This window comes from Empidonax traillii, unplaced genomic scaffold (assembly GCF_003031625.1).
Source record: "Empidonax traillii isolate 1590-97213 ecotype Southwest subspecies unplaced genomic scaffold, ASM303162v1 scaffold248:size1534464, whole genome shotgun sequence".
Lineage (NCBI taxonomy): Eukaryota > Metazoa > Chordata > Aves > Passeriformes > Tyrannidae > Empidonax > Empidonax traillii.
The window spans coordinates 246,051-269,123 of NW_020955441.1; the positions used below are offsets into that span (position 1 = coordinate 246,051).

Consider the following 23,073-nt stretch of genomic DNA (forward strand, 5'->3'; position numbering starts at 1 on the left):
CAGAGACCTGGCATCATTTTGACCTTTTACCTGTTTTTGTGTGTCCTGCTGGGGGAATTAAGACCAGAATCGATTATTTTCCAGAAGCCTGGAAGCTGCAAACAAGTTTGCAGTGCTAGAGGAACAAAAACAACATTAGTAGAAAAATGTCTTTTTTTTTCTTATATATTACTGCTCGCTTCATCCTCTGCTCTCTTCACACCCTCCGTGCTCTCATTCTGTGCTTTCTCCCTGGCATCCTACTGTCAGTTCCTGAAAGGCAGCTTAAAACAACATAATGTTCTTCACCAGCAGAAAACCAGGAATCTTCAGGTAAGTGCATCTGCACGCTCAACATCTGTGTTGTTTTGAGGGTTGTCATGGAACACAACATCAGACCTTGTGTAAATGGAGCACTTTCCTTTACAGGCTCAGGGGCTGTAACTGTCGTCTCTAGGAATTACTTGTTGAAAGACCACAGCAGATGATCAGAAATGCAAATGCTCTAGTTTATTGATGAAAGAGAACTTGGCTAGTGCTGCTGATGAATTTGAGTTGCTGCCCTACTCACTGTTGGTTTCCAAGGGCCAGCAGATTCTCAATAGCCTTTACAGGTGTAGAAGAGGAGGTAAGCTGTGTCAGTCTGCACTGCAGAATCTGGGATCTTGGTGACCTGGACATCATCAAAGCTGTACCAGTGTTTGGTGGTCGAGTGCTTGCAGAATGCTGTGTAGTGGCCATAATCTATATCACCAGAGTGGTTCTGTAACAAACAACACTGTCTGTTAAAACCAGAGTCTCGCTCTGTCCCCTCGCAGGCAAAACGAAGAATTGCCAATTCTATTTTTTGTTTGCACTTGGAAGAGTTGGGAGACAGGGTTCTAGCCCCCACTGGCCTACAGCAAGGAATGTTAATTCAAATAAATACTTTAAAACAGAGCAAATGGATTATCATTATGCTTCTCTATTTTGCAATTTTACATTCGCAACCCAACTATTAGCCCTGATTTGGGTCACTATAAGAGGGCCCCACTTGCTGTGAGCAATGGAGAAAAAGAGACCATCTAGTCCTTATTTATAAACAGGATTCATGCAGGATCAGCCTGTGAGTTTATTCTGAGGAGGCTCAAAACAGGCATTATGTGTCAGGAGTGCATGCTTTTAAAATGGGGATGTTGGGGAAGACAATTGGAAACGACAACTTCTCTCACCTTGGTTTACATACTGTTATTGGATTATGTCCATGGCAGGTAAAACAAAAGTATACAAAAAGCCATACACTAAAATATAAATCAGGATACATAAAGTCCAAACTAACACATGCTTTGTCTGTTCCATGAGGCAGAGCATTCCAACGAAAAGCAGGAAAGGCAAAGCTTACCACGACAGCATGCAAGCTGTACTCTTCATTGTTGTAGAAAAACGCGGAGCTGTAGGGAGAGAGATCCAGATTGTGTAAAGGATAGCCCACAGTGGTTGAGAGTTTCCTTCTGTGCTTGTCCTGCCAGGCAAACCTAAAATGAAATTTTGAATAATTTTAAATAACCCTCGACTTATTTTTGTATTGTGGCAGTTGCTTAACTGACTTTCCTAGGGGAAGGGAAAACCAGCAACTGACTACCCAGCGTTTGAAAGAGAAAGGTCTCTGTTAAAGTTGTGGTTTACAGTATACTGACAGAAAGTACACTAAACCCATAAGAGATGTCCAGCATTGCTCTCACTGTGTCCTAAACATTTTGGACTGGACTGCACTGCCACTGTCAGCTCTTGTCTTGTGCCAGGCTCCATCCCTCTTCCCTCTGTGACTGTCACTACAAACTACACTTCTAAGCATTTACAATGTGGCCAAGGGCTGCAGTTGGAGACCCCAAGTTCTTTGAGCATATTTGAGAAAAGCAGATGCTGAATGGAAAATTAAATCCTGACTTTAGATAACATAGTTCTGGGAAGCCAAATCATCCCAGAGTAGTTTTCTGTACAGGTGGAAAGTTGTTTAGAAAAAAATCCTGAAGAGTAAATTCAGCATCTGGTCACGTGTGGCTAGTGAAGTCTGCTAATCCAGGAGCTCTTACACTGATGCACCTCTGTTTAGTATCACCCAGTTGTTTAGGCCTGATTTAATTAAGGGATAAAACCAAAGCATAGTGTCTCAGCTGCAGTAATGACAAGAAAAACACGCTGTGTCAGTCCTGCACTTAGAACCCAAGTCACAACCTCTCCCACTGACCACAGGAACTCTGATTCCCAGGGATGTCTGACTGCACTAACTGTATTTCTGTTACTGCCCATTTAGCTTTCAGGTATCAGAAGTACTAAAAACACTAGTGTGCAGTGATTTTTTCCTTCTATGCAAGAGCAAGTGACTGTCCTTCACATCTCACGAATCCCAGGAACTGGCCATGTCCTACCCTATTCAGACTGTACCTCTTTAGGTGAAAAATAATGATCTGTGGTGCCCTGGTTATGGTGGCCTTTACTGTGGCATCTTGGTTTGTTCCACACCAGTAGCAGTGGATTTGGTTGTTCCGAGTCAGCGTGTCTGGCTGAAAGAAGCAGTCAAGACACTCCTGTCAAAGGAAAAAAATGAAATCAAAACCACTCGGTCAAACTGATCTCCCTCCAGCCCTGAAGATCCTAAGCAAAGTAAGAGATGAATTTGCCATACTTCAGAGCTCTCTTAGCTGCAAGTGTGATGCAGCAAGACTGTCATTACAAATACTCTTAAAAGACAAAGCAGCCAACTTTGGCTTCCTTTCTCCCTCAGGTGAGGAAACACTTGGGTGAGTGAAAGAAACCTTCATGATTGCTACTGAACGATCCTGATGTTCTTCATCCCCTGCAACTCTCAAGAGTTGCTCCTGTAACCCTACCAGCCTCTCTGATCCTGAGAGCAGTGAAGAAACACCACTTCTTTAAGGACCAGATCCAAGACTATCCACATAAGCTCCCAGGGAACCCAACGTAACTAAAAACCTGCATCTTTTCAGTAACACTCCTTAGTCTAAGCCACCTCTTCCCACCTGAAGCAGAGACCAGCAGGAATGCTTGGCAGCTGTACCTGCAGAGAGCACACTCTCCTAGAAGGGATGGGCAGCGAAAGGACGGTGAAGCTCTCAGGTCTATCAGTGATGGTGTTGCACTTCAGACATGTGATACCATAACTGAGCTGTCCCTCAAACAACTGTGTTATAATGGATGTGCCACTGCCACTCCCTCTTGCTTCTGCACCAGTTCTGTGTCGGCCTGACTATACAGAAAAAAAAATAACAAAATGCAGATAAGGAACTGTTTGAGTGCCTTCACTGGGTTTTAATGGTTGCTGCCACTGCCTGGGTAGGTCAGTTGTTAGTCTTGTCACAGAACTTGGCTCTAAAATCTTCTTGATGTTTCATACAAGCAGAGTAAGCTTAATTCCTTTCCTCACAGAGAAATTTAACAGAAATATAATAATCTGGACATTTGACAGGATTTAACTGCTCAAAACACTCTTTATCAGTGGATCTGAAGAGGAGAAAGACGTGAGGGTGTGCACAGATGAAGATTTCAGGCAGGTGAGAAAGTAGAGCCCTGAGCGTGGAAGGAGCAAGGAGAGGGAGAGGTTAGGACAATGAAGCTTTAGACAGCATTGTTATTTAAACTGGAGATGCAATTCAATGCAGCATTAGACAAGAACCAAATTAATAATTGTGTGTAAATGGGCCTGAAACAAAGGTAGAAAAAGGCAATTATTAGCGGCCCCATCATGGAGTTCAGAAGAGGAGGACAGGCAATTATTACATGGAATGCTAAATCATGAAACACAGAGGGAATTGCTACAGTCCCCAAAACACCACAGCTGGGCTCTTACCTCCTTGAAAGCCTCGTGGAGCTCATCCAGCACACAGATCAGAAACTCCTGCGCGTCATGCTGCGTCCTCCTGCTAAATGCTGGGTACCGCTTCCCAAAGACTGAATGAAAAGCCTCAGGGGAAACACAGTCAAACTCTCCAAGCCACATATCGGACAGCAAACAGCTAAAGGCAGTTGCAGACTCGCCAACCTCCCTTGGAAAAATACACGTAAGTTTTAGGTAAAGTATGAAAAAATGGTGTTTCAGCCTTCAAAGGGGAGCACTCTACAGAAACTTAGAAAACGTGTGGGTACAGCACAGCTCTGACAGCCTGGCATTGGGTCTGGGGGACTCTGCAAATCCCAGGCAGTAGTAGGAATCATGGCTGAGGCAGCAGTGACTGTAACAGGTACTACCACTGACATGACAAAAGAAGTGTAATGCTGAAGGGACCCAGCAAGGGAACAAGCCGGGCTCTCAAAGGACAAGGAAAGCAGCTTGTGGCACCCGACTATAACTGCTGGGAGGTGCTGCCTCCTCACGGCGACACGGATCCTTTGGGAGGGAAACGGCAGCGCCAAGGCGAGAAACAAAGCGACTCACGTGCGCAGGGCCGTGTTCCACCTCCCCGAGAGGAAATACTCCACCAGCTGGGGCAGGCTGCACAGGCACTGCAGAACCGCGTTCATGTAGCACGTGTTTTCCAGGTTCTGCAGCCCAGTAAGCCCTGGGTGATGGCTGCTCGTGTCCTCCATCTCTTCCTTCTGGGAATACTTCCATTTCCAAGCCATCCTTCCACCTACTAGGAAAAAAAAAAAAATCCACAGCAGTGGAAATCTAAAATGCTACAGTGCTTTTTGTACTATGCTCTTTATAATGACTCTTCAGGAGGCATTTCACATTTACTTTCATTGGGCTAATACAGTGGTGAAGACTCTCCATCTCCCACACTTAGCTCTTCCCAAGATGGTAAGATGCATCATTAAGAGCTATTATTTAAATACTTGAGGTTTTAGAGCTATTCCTAGAATTCCATTCAGTCTTGGACTGAACAACATAGCTATCTTAAGCACTTCATCCTAACGAATGCATATTATATTTCATTTCCTCAGAAGTGTGGTACTTAATCTATTTTCTAAAACCATAGGTTGCAGTCCAGATGCTACTAATAACAGGTTGTTCTTCAGATTTTTGCTATGTTACTTATGTTAAGAAAATTCTAATAAGTTTGTTTTCTTGCTGCATGAGTCTGTCCTGGACCGAACTGTCCCCCATCCCCAGTCAGGTGGTAGAGAAGCTGAACACAGACTCCACACCACCCAGAGGTGCTCACCAGTGTTGCTGTTCTTGAATTTTTAGAGGCTGATTCTCTATTCTGAGGCAGGACAGAGAACTTGGAAACCGCAGCAATCTCTGTAGAACAAGCCAAGCAATGCCGTGTGTTGTGTCCTGTGTTCCATCCTGTCACCCGAGCTATTCCTGCCCCATTCCCTTTGTGATGTCACTTGGTTACGTTGGTCCTCAGGCAGGGGAACGTGCCTGGCCCAACCTGCCTCTGTCTCCTTCCAATGTGCCACCCAGAACAGAAACCTTGGGAAGGGGCACCCACTGCACGGAGCAGGGAGCTTCAGCCTGACCCACGTTTATCTGTGTTTGCTCATATGCTGTGATGGAAGAGCAGTGATGATGCTGCTGACCACAAAAAGATTCAACTACCTTAAAACATCACACTCAATTAAGTCTATTCATGTTATGAAGATTTTTCCTGGGGAAAAGTAAAAAAAAAAAAGGGTAGTGGCAGAGAAGTGGTTTTTAATTAGCTAATGAGAGAGTGTAGTTCACCTCTGAATTCAATACACAGAAGAGCAGAAGGTTTTCCTATTTAACATACAATTTGGGAAGTAACAAGTATTCTCAGAAGAGGCCCAGGAAATCATTTCAAAAAATCCCTAATTATCTTACTTGTTAAACTTCAAGCAAAGGGCATCCCCCAACACTCTTGGGACAGCTGTCACTGCTGTTCATCTCCCAAACTGGTTACCTGCAAAATGAGACACAAAAGCAACACCCCCCCCCCCCTACACACACTACTCAAAATCTGGTCTACATTTTTGCAGATGGAACTGGATATGCTGATTCCTACTTTTTGTGGAATCTGAATCAAGACTTTCACTAACTTAACATAACACAGTACACAAATTCACATCTGTGCTGCAAGTTCTGGGGCTGAGAATTAACTTACCATTACTCTCACCACAAAATGCATTACTTGCAAGGAAAAACGTTAATTGCAAAAAAAAAAATCATCCAGAATTTTTTTAGAGAAGCATTGTTACATGTAAAAAAAATATTTTTTCCAACCAGTATTTAAGGAACATTCCATACGAACTGTTATTACCAGTTTTTTATTTGTGGTCTTTTCCTCTCTCCAAAGTCCTGCAGTGTTAAGTGTTATGGCATTAAGTGAGGTGCAAACACAAAGAATTAAAGTGCAGGAAACCACTGTCACAGGCTTAAAAAACAAATCTTTTTTTTTTTTTTTTTAAATCACCCAGCTGCTGAGCAGCAGCTAAAAAACCAGCTCCCCAGGAGCTGTGTATTTTGTCACAACATATTTGGGATTGGTTTTCTCTGAAATGTTTCAGCACCTAAATAATGCAAGAAAGCAGTCAACAATGCTCAATTGGGTGGATTAATTAAAAGTTTAAATTATGTAGCTTACTTACTTCCCTATGTGAGAAATACTCTTTAAATACCCTTGTAATAGGAAAGTCACTGAAGCATTTTAGAGTTTCATTAGGGAAGGTGTGAATTATATTCCTGTATTTAAAAACCACGTTCTAAGAATATACACTAATACTTTGTTCTTGGATAGTATCAGAAGTTCCAGTGCTGTTTCTACTTTCTTTCTCTCTGGTAATAAATTTAAACGCTAAAGGATCACAACTCCTCTCTATTCATAGACCACTCCCGGACTGAGGAGGTTTCAACAGAGAAGTGACACTTGATGTTCTCAAACAAATAAAATTTCATGCTCCTGCTGCCCAACACCAGCAGGATGTGGCACTACCCAAACAGTGTCAGGCTGCTTCTTCAAACCAACTTGTTTTTTTCTTTGCCACCACACTTTTCCAATCCTTCCCTAAGGATACTTGACATTCATTACTTTTTTCTGCTAGTGTGGAGCAGATCACTTTGAAAGTTATACATTTCCCCCCACCCTCAATTTAGACAAACGCTTCTCATGTAATTCCAGCTGTAAGACAAACAGAGTTAAGCCAGTGCTCGTGCCAGGGAGATGGACAGGAATATGAGCAGTGTTAACTACTCCAAGGCTTCCAGGCATTTCCCAACCATGTTTTTTCCTTTTGGTTTCGAAAAAGCTTCAGGTCTGAGTCACTGCAACTCTGAGCAGACACAACACTCCCCACAGTCACTCACACCCATCACACAGAGTCACATCTGTTTGTTTTGCTAAGAAATTAGTCACACTCAAAACTCCTCAAGACCAATAACATGGTTGTAATAACTAACTGGCTTTGTCAGGAAACAAAAACTTCCCCAACTTTTACTTGCAATTTTCTCCAAATGTTTTTCCTATTTCATACAATGAATTTGGCTGCATTTTCAAAATTACAGAGGCTCCTCTAGAAATCTCTCTCAGTTTGCAGAGTCAGTCACACATCCAGACTAACTGTTGCTGTTACTTGGCATTAGGAAGGTGTAAATACACCTTGAATACCTGTCCGTTCCCTCCCAGCAACAGGAGGAGATACAGTCAGACATCTAAGAAGCAGCTTCTAATTAAACCCTGTAGAGCTATTTTTGTCTCATTTGCCCATTAATCCCTTCACATGTGTTTGTCTACTACGGCAGCTTTCACCTTTTTACCTCCCTAGTTTCTGGAGTTGGCCAAAGTTGCGATACCTCAAAGGTGAACAACTGCCTTGATCCAGCATGGCACAGTCTACTTTTCCACATAATGAGTTACTTAAATTCACCAAAATAACCTTTCAGACTGAGATGGACAGCAGAAGTCTGTAAACAAGAATAAATTTATTTTAGATTCTTTAAAGATTTAATGATATACAAAATGTATACAGTATTATATCCTTATAACATTTTACCTTTCCCCGTCAAACATAAAACACCATTTAAACAGCTATTGTGTTCGTGCCTTAGGTCTGTATCTATAAGATACACTACTCAATAAAAAATTTATAGAGCTATATACTGCCCTTTTAATTAAAAATTACAAATTAGTACCTATGTAACAAAAAAAAAAATAAAATCGCAGCATGAAACTTCAGTTGGACAACAGTTTTTTCTTGCTGAATGCTCAACAATATTTGGGACAGTTAAATTACATTTTATTGGCATGAAGGTGCATTGCAATCTCCCGTACTTTACACAATGCTAATCCAACCCTAGTCTCTCTTAAGTAAGTACCACAAATAACATAACATTAAGGATGTTTTCTACACAGTTTTAAATACATTTACAAGTTATGTGTACATTCGCTTTCGATATACTGGTTTCACGAGATCTTTGGAAGGCAGAGCTTCGGAAGCAGTCACTACTTACGGACGAGGAAAAGCACTTCCAACTTGTGTTCTTACAAGGCAACTTATTTGGACCAGCACATACTAATTCTTCTATTAAATATGATTATACCAGTCTATCATGGCTTTGTTACTATTTGACAGTGACTTGATAAAATTGAAATGTGTAAAACAAGAAATTTCATTATGCACAATTAGGGCTCTATTCCACAAAACAAAAACAACCAAGCCCAGCTTTACAGTCATGAAGCTGCATGAAATCCTGATTCAGGAGACTCTCTCTCTCTTTTGGAACAGATCAAGTTCCTACCTTCAACTTCATTCTGCTGGCATCCTATATACACCTCATTTGGTTCTGTCCTCTTCAAAAGGCCAGATTAAAAGACACCTGGTGAGGAAACATTAGTGGAACACTTCCGAAAACACTCTAAGAATACTCTGGCATTACAGAGGTAGGTGCTTTCTCCTGGTTTTGCTCATTGACAGTAAGACAAATGCCAAAAAGACAAATGCTTTACCTTAAAACATCAACTACCAAAATCCTTTTGGTGGAAGGCATATTTCCCACCAGAGGATTACAGAAGGAAAATCTTCCACTAAACCAAGATAAAATAAAAAAAAAGCTTTCTGTTTAAAAAGCCCCTTTAAAAACACATCTTAAATACTTCTCATTATTTCCACCTTTAAAATGATCAGCTGCCACGCTGCTCTGTAGATGGTTATCACAAGTTGTGAGGTCCTTAGATTATGGACCAGCCAAAATCCCACTTATGAGACAGTAATCCTTCTTTTGACACGTCTTTCTTTTAATTATACTGAAGGACAGGTAAGTGACAACTTTGTGATGTTCCATGAAGTTTGAGTGGAGCCATGGATTTGGTCACATCATTAGAGCATCAGACGAATAGAACCAGCCGAATCGGATTCTTTGGTGCAGCTTCCAGGCTGAATTGTCAGTTCAGGGGAATCATCCTGAGGAAATATCATCTTGTCAGGTGTGTAATCATTCCTCTTCAGATCTGTACAAACAGAACGAAGTCACAATGATTACTGTTCCTTGAGCTAGTAGAATCAGTGGGGCATAAAAGTCTAGCAAAGAATTGGGTATGCAAATGTAAAGAAGAATTCCTTGTTATGTAGTGTCAAAAAAGGGATGCTTTTATCATACATGTGATCAGAAACCCAAAGTCAAATTCCAAAGCTGCTCTTTATTTTTTATTCCACCTCCACAGCATGACTTAACTATTTCATTATGTACCAAACAACATCTCGTGGTATCAGTGTCTCAGAAGAAGAAATGCAGCAGCTCTTACCAGGAAGTTTGAGTTTCCTGCAGCAGGAATTGCAGTGGTGCTTTGCTCTGAAGTTTTTTATTGCATCCTCTCCCAAATTGGCCGGACCAAACACCATGTCATGAGACCTTAGAAATAAAGTGAACATAAACATTGGTGGCATGTGTTCTCTCTCTAGTAAAAATTTTATGATACTTTAAGTCTTTCTTTATAACCTTACCTTTTTTCTCCAGCTTTTATCACAGAGGGATCTGTCAAATTTTCACCAACACCTTCAGAGAGAGCATGAAGACAAAGTTAAATCTGACACACTCCTGATTACATAAATGCATTAATATTGAAAAGCAATGGAATCCTTAGCTATGACTTCTCAGCTTCCCCAAAAATAAAAGCAGAAAAGAATCCTCAACAAACAGAAACCAAACTATTTGTGATTCTCTACCCTTACAAAATTGCTCCTAAATGAGCACTTTGTACTTCTCAAATTTCATCCACCTATTTTTACATCTGCCTGCAATTCCTAACTTGAGTTTTCACCTGAGAGAAAATTTCCCTCTATAGCTCCCACAGCCAGAATATCTGGCACACAGTTCAGAATAAATACAGCTTACTATATTGGCACTACACAAATGCACCAAAAAATAATAATTTTTTAAAGCACATTTCATTAGGAAAATATGTACATATTTCTATTCTCTGTGTTGCTGTAAGATTTAATGCTATTTTAAGAGCAACAAAGCACGTGAAATGTCTGGAGCACAAGTCCTGTGAGGAGCAGCTGAGGGAGCTGGGGCTGTTTAACCTGGAGAAGAGGAGGCTCAGGGGGACCTTATCAGTCTCTACAGCTCCCTGAAAGGAGGTTGTAGCCAGGTGGGGGCTGCTCCCAAGCAATAGGACAAGAGGAAATGGCCTCAGGTTGCACAAGGGGGAGGTTTAGCTTAGATATGAGGTAAAATTTCTTCACTGAAAAGGTCACCAAGCACTGGAAGAGGCTGCCCAGGGAAGTGGTGGAGTTACCATTCCTGGAGGGATTTAAAAAATGTGTAGGTGTGGCACTGATGGACATGGGTTAGTGGTGACTTGGCAGTGCTGGGTTAACAGAGGTCCTTTCCAATCTAAATGATTCTGTGATTAAATAACAAAACCACAGATTCAAACTAATTAGGCCAAGAAGCACTAAATAATGCTATAATTTACTTCAGGCCTACGAATTCTTAACAAAATGCTATCAAGAGAAAAACCCCACACACATTTCTCGGCCCTAATCCCAATTTCAAAATAAGGAACTTACCTTGCAGATCTAGTACCAACAATTCTCCTCTTGTATACTCATATGTCCAGTGGCTGAAAGCCAGCATGACCTCCTCCAGCATGTTAGTTGGGATTATTTCATCACCATTATTGTTGTTATATTTTCTAAACTCTCCAGTCATGCACTCCTCAACTGCAAACCACTGGCCAGCAGAGTGGCAATATAACAGGAAAACTTCCAAGAACCTAGGAAAGAACATACTTAATGAATATATTTCCAAAATAAGTGACAAATATATCCCTGCTATTAGATTTTTATTTGATTTATTAATAATTTAAATAATTATAAACTATTGTACAAAGCCATTTAGGTATTACACTGGGTTAGAATCAGTGCAGTAACTGTCAATGGAAAATACTGCCAAGGATACTTCTGCCTAACACATTCACAGTAATATTTCAAGACATATATCCACATATCAGTACTTTATTATAGTTGATGCATCTGTTAACAACCTCCTGTGTCAAAAGCATGCACCATAATGGCAGTTCAAATACTCACCTTGGAGAGTATGGGATGGATTTGGGTTTCATTTGATTGAATGCAAAGGTGAGCTTCTGTGCCGCTCTCTGCTGCTGAATCTCCTGCAAGTCAAACCCCTCATTAGCTGCACTGCAGAGCAGGGAACAGCAAAGAGCCAAGCAGGCACTGGGAGCAGTGTCCATTCCCCCAGGAGAGCACAGATTACTTGCTTTTTAAATTATGTCTCTGTGTTTTAAGAGTTGGAGCTCTTAGATTGTGTAAGCCTGGAGTGGAGTTTTTAACCCTTTGGATTCATACAGAGCCCCAGACTAGCCATTTTTTATCTTTGTGTAATGGGTAAATACTAGTTCTAGGATGGGAAAATGATTTCTGTTTAACGTATGATGTGTGTCTGTGTATAATAATTGACAAAGATAAAACTTACTCTCAAGCACAAGTGTAGCACAGTGTCCTCCTTGTAAATGCTTGACCAAGTATTGACAACTTCAGGAAGGAAAGACTTGATGATATAAAGATGCCCTGATTTCAGGATATCGTATTCTGACCACGTGCACACTACTTTAAGAGCTCGGCGCAGACCTCCTCCCATCTCCTCTTTACTTAAAAATTCAATTTTAGCACAGAGTCCCAGCTGTGACCAGGAAGACATGCTGTTGTTCAAGATGCTGGGAGAGCTTTCTTCAAGGCGATACACAGTGACCGGTTCACCTGCGTCACGACACGAAAGGCAACTGCGGCGTTCAGTTTGTCAAGGGAAAATTGAAAAGCACTGAAAACCTATTGGCTTTTAGATTATCACACGTTGCAACATTAAATCATTACCATCATCTTGAAGTAACAAAAAATTTTAACTACCCAGCAGGAAGACCCCTCTCCAACTTTTTCACACATCTACAAAATTCTACAGCAGCTTTGCCCTCCTAATTAGAACTATTAATGACACTGTTCAAACACTGAATGTTTGTTTATATTTTATACAAGCCAAGACAACTTAAAGGAATCCTTTCAAATTTGTTTGTAATAAAACTGTTAGCAATACTACCATCACTGTATAACCATTTCTAAGGACAACTATAATTAAATCTAGATTTCATAATCAAGTGAGTTGCCCTAGAAAAGGTGTCATACTCATAAGTATTTTTGAGTGTTCTAACTCAGAGATTAAATTTCTTTTAGTTTATTATGACTTTAGTTTCACACTTGCTGTGAGCAAGTGTGAACTTTGTCTTGGTAACTCTGTATTAGAATGATCGAACCAAATTAGAGTCTATATAAGGTTTGCTTTTATTTTCTTCCACAGTGAACCAGCAACAAGAAATAACATTCTTACCTCTTGGAGGCACAGGAGTGAATGGAATGCTCTGTGATAATCTCATCAAGTTATTTCTTTCTACAGCTGGAGGAAAAATACAGCATTTGTTGAAGTTTAAGGATCTAATAAGTGTCAGTAAAAATACAAACATTAGTTCATAAGAGTGACTGACCTGAGTAATAGTAATTGATATCCATGATAGGCTTGAAAGGAGAAGCAATGCCTGAAAAGAGATTGGGGGGGGGGGAAAGATACTGCTTGCTACCTGTATTATGTACTAAAATACCACATGCAAAGAACACCTGCCAAGTAATTAGAGCAAAAGATCTGCTGTGCAGAAAATAAAGTATTGCACTTAGTTCTTCAGTACTGGGGGAGGGGGAGGAAATAAAAATTGTAGTACTTAATGACAGGCTGTTTGTTAAAAAAATAAAAATCACGGTAGTGTGTGTCCATTAAATTCTAAATTACCAGTAATTAAATATATTCTTATACAAGACCCAGATAGTTCCTTATATGAAAAGATCTCACCCGTGTATATGAGAAAGAAAACTTACCATTCAATGCATCTTCTTCCGATGGCCTGTGAAACGCCACAAAACCAACAGTCATTCCCACTTCAGAACTTACTTTGTATTCCCTGATTTTGACACATTATCCTAGGTCACCTTGTTAACCCCACAGTACTGCTTTCATCCTATTTTTCAAGGGCAGTTCAAGTTTTCTTAATTACAAAACAGTAATGGAAAGCTGTTAAGTAATCTCATGTTTTTAGAGCTACACTTTAAATACCACCAAGTCACGTACAACATTATGTAAAGTTTGCATCACAAGAGCTCGTTCCCACAGAGGTGCTTTAATTAAAACTTGTTCACAACAGCTTACCCTTCTGTTATCAGATAAATAAGGTAATGGCTTTAACAGTTAACTCAGGGGATAATTGTTACCAAGAGCAATGTCTGCACAATTTCAGAGGTGGTTACAGTTTGAAAGGTTGAGTAAAGACCTTTACCAGGAAGTGAGCTCCTCATTAAGTGTCAACGAAGTCATTTTCATTTAGGGACATGTTTTGCCCTCTGACATGTGATGCCATTAATCTAAATGGAACTTGTCAAAGCATGACGAGAAGATCAGCACAACCCACTCATGTGTGCCTGCAGCCCAGGAAACCAGCCAAATCCTGCATCCCAAGAAGTGTGACCAGCAGGTTGAGGGAGGTGATTCTACCCCTCTACTCGGCTCTCATGAGACTCCAGAAAAAGGACTGTGTCCAGATCCGGGGTTTCCAACACGAGAAGGGCATGGTTTTGTTGGAGGAAGTACAGCAGAGGCCACGAAGATGCTCTGAGGGCTGGAGAACCTCTGCTACAGAAACAGGCTGGGAGAGTTGGGGTTTTCAGCCTGGAGAAGAGGCAGCTCCACAGAGACCTTACATGGCTTAAAGGGGCTACAAGAGAGCTGGAGAGGGATGTGTTACAATGGCATGTCCTGACAGAACAATGGGTAATGAATTTAAATTGAAAGAGGGCAGGCTTAGATCACATTAGGAAGAAATTCTACACTATGAGCACGGTAAGACACTGGCACAGGAAGCTGTGGGTGCTCCATCCCTGAAGTGTTCAAGACCAGGCTGGATGGGGCTTTGAGCAACCCAATCTAGTGAAAGATATCCTTGCCCATGGCAGAGGACTTGAACTAAATGATCTTTAAGGTCTCTTCCAATCCAACCCATTCTATGATGATCCTACGATTTCAGTGAACACATTTGGTTATTTATTAGGAAAAAAAAAACACTTGAGTTTTGGGGGCTTTTTCTCATTAAATGCAACTCTATATACCACTATATTCAAAGACAATCAAAAAGAAAAACAAATAAAATAGAGAGTGATAAAACTGCTCCATTAGTAGAAAGCTTACTTACATTTGACTGCTATTTGAAGGTCTACCTTGTAGCCAATCCTTTAAAACAAAGGAGAGGAAAAACAGAGGGGGCTTCAGTTTTGTAAGAAACACAGTATATTTAACTGGAGGGGGTGATAATGTGTTTTAAGACCTTGCAGTACAGCCTGTTTATCAGAAATACTTCACCAGGTTGTACTGAACTGCAGTTGAATGGAAAGACTCAAACACAACAGACAAATGGTAACTACAATTAAAATAGATAAGGTTATACATTCATTACTGTTTCATGGATTATATAAATAATTCCTTTCTTTAAAAGTTGTGGTTTTCTCTATAAACAGGAAACAACATAGATTTTCATAGTGAGAACGTACACAACTTCTTCCCTTAGTCAAAACAGGTCTCCTGTTGCCTCCTAGAACAACTGAGTTCACAAATGAGAATTATTCTTTAGACTGTTTGTTCTCCTTTATTTGTTCAGTTTGTAGCTCTGCTCAACAGGGGCACAAAAGGTCGATACAAACCGGCAGTAGGGCTGCCTTAGAGTCCACTTGCTGAGCGTCTTCACTCGATGCTCTTCTGCTGTTGCTGTAAACTACGAATGAGAGAGATTTGTAACTGGACCGAGAACAGCATGTGTCATTGTTACCTATTTCCTAACAGAGTGAGCAACCAGACAGGTTAACATGGCTCTCACAAAAAAAGCCTGATCCACAGCTATCTGATCCTTAAAAAAAGGTTTCCAGCACAGTCTTAACTGGATCACTTTGCTTTTTATGACTCTTTCTGTCTGTGGCAAATACAAGGTAACAGAATTGAGGAGGCATGACTAGAAGAACCACAAGAAGCTGGAGGAGCAGATTTAAGTAGCACCAGCTTGTTGTGTTTCCTTTACATCTTCTCATAATACCCTTTAGTAACACAATTTAGGGACAAAATTAGATCACCTGAACATACAACAAACTTACGTTGCTCTGAGTGGACTGCCAGAGGGTCAGTAAACCCACCACAGGAACTGGACTGTCTCAGACCAGAGTCAGTTTGAAGACCCTACCAAAAAAAAGGAAAGAAAAGAAGATGACATTTGCCATTAGTCATCATTATCATTACTGCTTTTAACTACCACTTTTGGCAGACAATCTGCCCAGTTTTCTTTTTTAGGACTACCTAGGATTCTTTCTTTTTTAAAAAAATTCTGGATGGACTTCTAATACCTTGCTGGACAAAAATGTACAAGTTGAGCACATAATTCAGTTAAAATGCTCCTCACCATAACCATCAGCTCTAACATTTTCAGGCACATATTAAGACTCCTGACCCACACCAAAAGAGTTCTTTACAAGAGAACATTACAACAGGATACAATTACAGAAATATTATTTACACTGGATCTCTACAAGCACCAAATTCAGCTATTTCATCACGTCTTTGTTGGTTATCAATTCTCATTTAAGAACGTGGCTCTGGGAGAAACTAAAGTTCAGTTTGCACCCATTTAAAACAGGAACAAAACGTAGAAAACTCTTGCCACATAAAAACCTATAGGTTATGAATGGAATTTCCTCATGGACATATTCCTTAAACAATTATATATTCTTGGAATATATACTGAGGCGGTCAACTTTTGACAACAAAATCTTTCTTTCACAAAAAAGGAGAAAGGCAGTTTCATCACACACTTGGACTGTGTGTAGAGTGGTGTAGGGCTGGACCAGTGTGTTAATTCCAATGGTTACCTGAATAAAATGCAAGAATTCACTATGCCCTGCTTTTGATTCCAAGATCTACAACAGTTAGGAAATTGTTACCACCTTTTTTGACCCTTCCCTCTTAAGGAATACACCCCACACACCTGAGCACATACATACAGGCCTCTGGGTATGTATGTGTGTATCTGCACACACACGTGTGTGTTTGTGTGTGTGTAAAGACTATTTCTTTACATCCCTAAACAAACACTTCACTAGAAGGCAACACAGAGAATGCACCTGCTGGAAGTGTCTTCTGAAGACCCGTTTTTAGGTCTATACGTGTTTCAGTGCTCGGTACATCTTCAGCATCTTACAAGCAATGACTGTAGTGCCTACATGAAAAGTAAGAATCAAAGCAGTCCCAAGTCAGGCTGGGACAGCTCTATCACTAAGCATCTAAGAACAGCAATATTGTCTGAAAGTGCTACTGGACTTTGTATCCCAATAGTACCAAACACCAAAACCATTTAGACCTGCATCAGGGGGACATCCAGCTTACAGAGAGCGGGATAACAAAACAGAGTTGCATGTCTTTACTGTAAAGAATGCATTTAGGATCTGTTGAAAACAACATCCCTAATAAATGGAAACTTTCTTTACTTACTTGAAGTCTGGTTGTCTCTATGCCCTCCAATATAGCTTTTTTGAAGTCCTCCTGTTGCTCCTATAATAAAACCAAAGCAAACCATAAACGTTACCACCAAAAAACCCATGCCAAAAATACACATAAAAAGCATATTGGTCACATATTATACTTATCAGAAGGTTCAGAAGAAGCAACTCGGCAGAACAGAAACATTGCAAATGGTCACAATGCAATTCTCAAGGCATATTCTCCCCTGAATATGGGGTAACTGCAAATGATAACTTGTATTTACTAACTTAACAGTTACACAGGGAAAACTATCTTTCCTACATATATATATATACTATAGCACTTAAAGAACAAGTTTATTTTGATTAACCACTTTCTATTTAGTTATTTTTATTATTCTTTAAGAAAATGGAAATTATTCACTTTAGTTTATGACAAGTTCAATAGAAAAGCCTTTTCTTCTTGGAAGCATAATGAACAATTTTGGTCACTTTTCAAAATCACATACACTGTCATCTTGTTCTGTAAATTATAATGTAAATCACTTTAGCCTTCCTAAACGCTGATCATGAAATTTATGAGTGTCAAACGTTTCACTAAACACTAATTATGGGGCACTTAATTTGATCTTAATTCACAGTTGTACTCATCTCAGCTTTCATGACCTCAGATCTTGTTTATTATTTCATTACTATCCTATTATGAAGCAACAGTATCTGATGGCAGTTAAGGTTGCATGAGCTTCCACCAGATTTTTTTTTAATCACAAACCAGATGCAGAGTACAGTCTGCAAGGAACACCTAAGTTCTTTGATGATATTTGCTTTTAAGACTTTTCCAAAAGATTACAGTTTCAGAGACAACAATCCCCATTAACATGTTTGGCAGAGTCTTTCACGCTTACCTCGATGTCGACACTTCTGTCTCTCATTTTGCTCGCTGCCTCCTTAAACCGCTGCAAGTCCATGCTGTCTCTGTGACCTTTGACACAGTGAATTCAAAAAGAGGATTCAAAATCAAAGCAACCTCCAATGTTCTGACCATGCCAAGAGTTTGCATCACCATAGCAAAGGGTTACAAACCACCTAAGGTCTCTGTGCCTGTTTGCACTAGAAAAGACATAACAAACACACTAAAGTAAAAATCAGTGTGACGATGTGTTGATATGAAACTACTGCTTTTCCCACACTGAGGTGTGGATCACCACAGTCCAAAAGGCAAAGCTAGTATTTCAAAACTTTACTCCAGCGTGTTCTCCTCCCGGGGAAGGAACAAGGTCTGAATTACAACACTTTTATGTACGTATGACAAATGAAGGAAAATAGAGAGTTTTCTGGAGGCAGCTTTGACAATATACCCTTCATCCTCACAACTGCAAGAAATACTTCTCAGAATTTTCCCAAGTGTGTGGTTTTATAATAACTGGAAATCTACTTAGCTTCACAATTGAAACCTGCACGGTACCACAATTTTACAAATTGTGGGCAGGAGGAATGAAGAGCATGTTGTAAACGCTAGAGATGTCAGAGGACCATACACAAAAAATCTGGCTCCAGTAAATAAGTACAGTTAGTATTCAAAGTTATTAGTGGTGAAGTACATTTAAAGATTAGGTAAGAGTTATACAATCACTGTCCAATATTTCTGTTTAGTCTTGTTTTCTGAATTAAAAAAAAAAAAAACACCTTTTTTTTTTTTCAACTTGAGACACTTGTAAACAAAAAGCCAATGAGTGTGCAAATTGTAGATACTCTTCCTATGCATATGTCAATCTAAAAACATGAGTGTGCGTAGGGAACTTCTTAGAAATCAAAGTTTCACAGCAGTAGAATAAACCCTTGCCTAGAGATTTAAATTTCTACATCCTAAGCAAACCTTTGGAAAACACTGAGACATCCCTAAACAATTAGGGCAAGACAACACCTCTGCGGGCAACCTGATAATTCCAGATTCCCATCTTCTGCCATACACTGAGCGTACTTAAAGCATTACCTACGTTACAGCAATCAGTTAGTAAACCCACACCTGTGTTTTGCAATGAATCTGCCACTGTTTTACCATCCAAATATGTAGGTTAACTAAGCAAAAACATCCACCTTTTTAGTGCTAAGCAAAAAACTTGAGGGGAGGCAAAATGTTGTACTGAATTAAAGGATTTTGGAAGCTTCCAAAATGACTGCCCCAAATACACGTCAGCCTAGGCAACAGTGGAAGATCCCAGTTATAACAGTGTTTAGAATATAGTATAGGAGGAACCCTCAGCTTGACACAGATACCACAAGAGATATTTGTCCAGGACTCCATCAGCCTGAGAAGTGTTCTGTAATTACGTCAAGAAATAGACAATATTTTTGGTTTATGCAATGAGAAGGCAGGAGCTTTATAATGAGTCACAGGTATTTGTCTACGATGCCCGTACCATTTGTGCTGCTAATTGCACCAAACTGCTGAAGTCAACAACTGGGTAATGTTTTGCAGAAAAATATTGTCTATGTGACAGAATTATGGAGAAATTATAGTTTAAGTTAAAAACAACACTCAAGCGACATAGGGAAATTAGAGATGTTAAAAGCAAAAAAAGCAGAGCAAAATGGTAGAATGAAGTCACCTGCAACCGGAATACACCCAAAATACTATACAATTCTTGGTAAGTCAAACCTTGTGGCTTAGATTTGGTCCACAGTTTATGAAGTAGTCCCATAAGGATGTTAGAACACAAATCTCGGGTTTGTAGTTCCATTGCATGGACATGCTGACTTTTGGAAAGTCCATCTTTAATATTCAATTTTCCATGTGAGCCGCCACAGTTGACTGTTGACGTCAAGTTGCCAGTTGACAAAGAGAACTTCGTTTGGGGCTTGTTCTTCGATAACTTGACAGAGGACTGGTGATCACATTTGTCAACTCTGCAGCTGTAGTTATCATTAGTGTCACTCTCATCATGAATAAAACCACAATTAACGTATCCTCCATTTTCAACACAAGGTTGGGTGAAAGCAAGGCAAGCAGAGCCAGAAGCAAAAGGATAAGAGCAGCTAATAATGACTTCAGGACACTCAGAATCTACTTTGTTATACTTACCCACAAATGCACCAAATTCTACATTATTATCTCCTTCTGTAGCCTTAGAGAACACAGTCTCTTCGTGCTTTGCTGAAGAATCCAGCTGACTTTTGCAACTGGGTCGAGATGGAGTGCTAACAAAGAACTTTGCTGTTGGGGATGTTACGTGTGGCATGCTGTTGGATGAGTTGCCTAATTTTTTACTTTTACTAGTGGACTTTGAGATCTCTGCAGCCTGGATTCGTTGGCGAAGTTCTGGAGGGGAAACAGCATTTGAAAATAAGGCACTGCCTGAGGAACCTGCCTCTTGGAAGTTCTTTTCTTCTCTTCGGGGAACCGGAGCCAACTCCTGACCAATTGTCTTGTGTTGGGCTTCTTTCTCATCACGGATAGAAATGTTACAGAGTAAAGCATTGTTACTTTCAAGGCCTCCTTGAGGGAAAGAACCAAAGACGTTTCCAATGCTGTGCTTTTTCCACACCGATGATCTTAGGGAGCCGTCCTCAATGAGGTTTTGGGCCAAATGTTTTGAAATGCTCAGTTCCCGTGTGATTTCATTATGAACCTTGCTCGCTTCTGAAGCTTTCTGTGCAGTCAGTGTTTTCAGGGTATCCACTGTCAGAGCAGACAGATCTTGCAGGTGGCCAATCTGTGAATCTAAAGACTGTAATGACCGTTTTATGTAGTTGACACGATCACCAACTTCCTTTATCTGAATGCACATTTGCTCCACCCTAAGAAAAATCAAATTATGAAGGAGATATGAAAGGTATTTTTCTCAATATGCAAAAGAAGCATCTCTGTAACACTTTCTGCCCACTTAATCAGAGGGAAGAAACCTCTGAAATTATAAGATGGTATACACAATAGTATTGGATTGCTTGGTAATACCACATTTGTATGTACTTCTGACTCTTAGAATTTAAATACACATCAATAGAGTGCCTACAACGCTTTTTCAAATCTATCAGTTTGTTAAAACATCACAGGAAACTAAATAATACAATTGCCTCAGCTCCCTGAGCGCTGCTGCAGATCAAGAAGCATCAATTACATTACTAATTTCTGTACAGAAATGGAAAGATAACATCTAAAGTTTGTGCAAACACTTACGTTCTTGTGCTGCAATCCCCCCACTTAAAGTACATTTAAAAAAACCTGCAAAAGTTCTAATTCTCTATTCAGAAATTTTATTTGCAAATATTCTACCGTTCGAATGTGACTCGAATCCTCTCCTCACTTCCAGAATGAAATTTATCATCCTTTTCATTGAAATACATCTCAACACACAGTTCTTCAAAATCATGAAGTTTCTTCTGATCTTCTTCTGTCAGGAAGAGTTCTAAAGAGAGATTAAACAAGTATGCTACATATGTAGTAAAGTCGTACAGATGCTGAAAACTAATAGTCAAAACACTATAAAGGGTGTTTAAAAAACACCCTTAAAAAACACCTTAGAAAAGCCAAAAGAAAACCAAAACCAAACAAAAAGACCCCACCAGAGTGCCACCTAAGACCCTTGCTCTATCACTGACAAAAACAAGTTCAAGGTAAAAGATTTACAATAAAATAAAATCAAAATAGTAATTCTGACAGGATCTGTGCACAATATTATCATTCCTTACATTCATACCCTTCAATCCCTTTTTCTCTGGAGGCACAAGCTAGATTCCTTAGCTGGATTTTATTCTCTGTGCAACTCCTCATTAAATTTTTTTTTTAAGTTTCAAAGAAGCTTTCAGGAAGAAAAATAAAAATCTTCTCCATTAACAGAACAGGAAATCAAATCTCTTTGGTTTTTTGTTTTTGTCATAAGTTAGTTTAACTGGAGGTTTTTAGGGACTGTGCATTATACCCTTCATAAAAGCATTATGACTGAACAGAATTAGATTCTTAACCACTATCAGAAACATGGAAAATTAAGACCCACTTCAACTTTCTCCAAAATGGACATTATAACCAAAAACACAGCACTTTTTTAACAGTTTACTTGAACCATATCAAAAAGGTACTGCAATTTTTTGGGCAATAACTGTTCGTACTTGGCCCATCTGAAGCCTTGTCTGTCTGTCTTCTTTTACAAATACAGCAGAAGAGGGAGGCCATGTGGCTCAGAATTATCAGCGGCGGAGGCAGAACAGGTTTTTCATGGTAGGCCATAATGAAATGATAGCGCTGATACTTCCACACAATGTTTGAAATTGCCTTGACTTGTAAATACACGTTGCTGAAAGGGAACAGAACAACGTTAACACATCAAGGTGGTTTTTGGGGGGGCTGGAGGAGAGGTGTTGGTGGGTGTTCGGTGGTTGTTGGGGGGGGGTTTAGCTCTGCGATAACAACCTTGAATTCTGAAGTCATTTAAGAAAGAGACAAAAGCATGAACTTGTTTTTCGCTTCAAAATTATTTTGGTGGAAGTTGGAAACACATTCAAGAGAACACCATGATCTAAAGCAAGGAGAGGGTTAAAAAATTTTACCTTCTGGTAACACCCCAGTACTTTTTACTCAGAAATAAATCACATTGAGATCAAATTTCAAGTTTGACAAAAAAAAATAAATTTTTGTTTCTAAGTAAACCCAGATTTTTATATAAGACCACATCAATTCTGCAGTCTGCCATTCTCCAGTGTTCGTGAGCTGCTTATGTCCATAAATCAAACCCTTGCAGAGAACTATAAAAGGCAATTAATACAATTTAATACAATTTAATACCATTGAACTCAACCAACTAGAGAACACTAAATGAATTTAGGAACAACAGTCAATACAAAGACAAAGAAACAATACTGTTTGTTTTCTAACATAGAGAAGTTACAAAATTCTTTAAATTTTTCTTAAACTTCTGATTCCTCTTGTGTCACAGATCACACAGTCCCTTAACTTAGCCATGGGCTTCCAGTGATGAGAAGACAAAGACCACACTTAGAAGCTGAAAGAACTGGGGTTGCTTTGAACTGGCATCAGTTCTTCTTATCTTGTCATCTTATCGT

General features: G+C 39.8%; 2 protein-coding genes across 5 annotated transcripts in view; both read right to left on the reverse strand.

Annotated features, from left to right (window-relative positions):
• Positions 1–467: 467 nt before the first annotated feature.
• USP50 (ubiquitin specific peptidase 50) lies at positions 468–8,784 on the reverse strand. 3 transcript variants are annotated; one of them, XM_027888983.1, is made up of 8 exons: positions 8,681–8,784; positions 7,700–7,846; positions 4,412–4,607; positions 3,827–4,022; positions 3,038–3,226; positions 2,404–2,546; positions 1,361–1,493; positions 468–742 (listed from the first exon to the last, which is right to left on the reverse strand). In XM_027888983.1, exons 3-8 carry the CDS (start codon positions 4,597–4,599, stop codon positions 578–580), a joined length of 1,014 nt encoding a protein of 337 aa, XP_027744784.1. In that variant the 5' UTR covers positions 4,600–4,607; positions 7,700–7,846; positions 8,681–8,784; the 3' UTR covers positions 468–577. The 3 variants fall into 3 exon arrangements, with proteins under 3 accessions (XP_027744784.1, XP_027744783.1, XP_027744782.1); XM_027888982.1 differs by lacking the exons at positions 7,700–7,846; positions 8,681–8,784 and adding an exon at positions 5,142–5,502; XM_027888981.1 differs by lacking the exons at positions 7,700–7,846; positions 8,681–8,784 and adding an exon at positions 5,142–5,489 and having other exon boundaries at positions 4,412–4,610.
• A 371-nt stretch (positions 8,785–9,155) lies between these two features.
• Positions 9,156–23,073, reverse strand: part of TRPM7 (transient receptor potential cation channel subfamily M member 7) — a 54,730-nt gene continuing 40,812 nt past the window's right edge. Inside the window, exons 24-40 of one of the 2 annotated variants that reach the window (XM_027888965.1) lie at positions 22,123–22,307; positions 21,290–21,422; positions 20,099–20,814; positions 17,922–17,998; positions 17,027–17,086; positions 15,640–15,721; positions 15,196–15,266; positions 14,691–14,728; positions 13,327–13,352; positions 12,942–12,992; positions 12,788–12,853; positions 11,882–12,165; positions 11,476–11,558; positions 10,954–11,159; positions 9,883–9,934; positions 9,684–9,790; positions 9,156–9,389 (exon numbers count right to left, since the gene is read on the reverse strand). In XM_027888965.1, the coding sequence (XP_027744766.1) occupies positions 9,259–9,389; positions 9,684–9,790; positions 9,883–9,934; positions 10,954–11,159; positions 11,476–11,558; positions 11,882–12,165; positions 12,788–12,853; positions 12,942–12,992; positions 13,327–13,352; positions 14,691–14,728; positions 15,196–15,266; positions 15,640–15,721; positions 17,027–17,086; positions 17,922–17,998; positions 20,099–20,814; positions 21,290–21,422; positions 22,123–22,307 (2,368 nt within the window). In that variant the 3' untranslated portion in view covers positions 9,156–9,258. Of the gene's footprint in view, positions 9,390–9,683; positions 9,791–9,882; positions 9,935–10,953; positions 11,160–11,475; positions 11,559–11,881; positions 12,166–12,787; positions 12,854–12,941; positions 12,993–13,326; positions 13,353–14,690; positions 14,729–15,195; positions 15,267–15,639; positions 15,722–16,659; positions 16,755–17,026; positions 17,087–17,921; positions 17,999–20,098; positions 20,815–21,289; positions 21,423–22,122; positions 22,308–23,073 lie in introns of those variants that run through there. The other variant, XR_003571781.1, reaches the window with a different exon arrangement.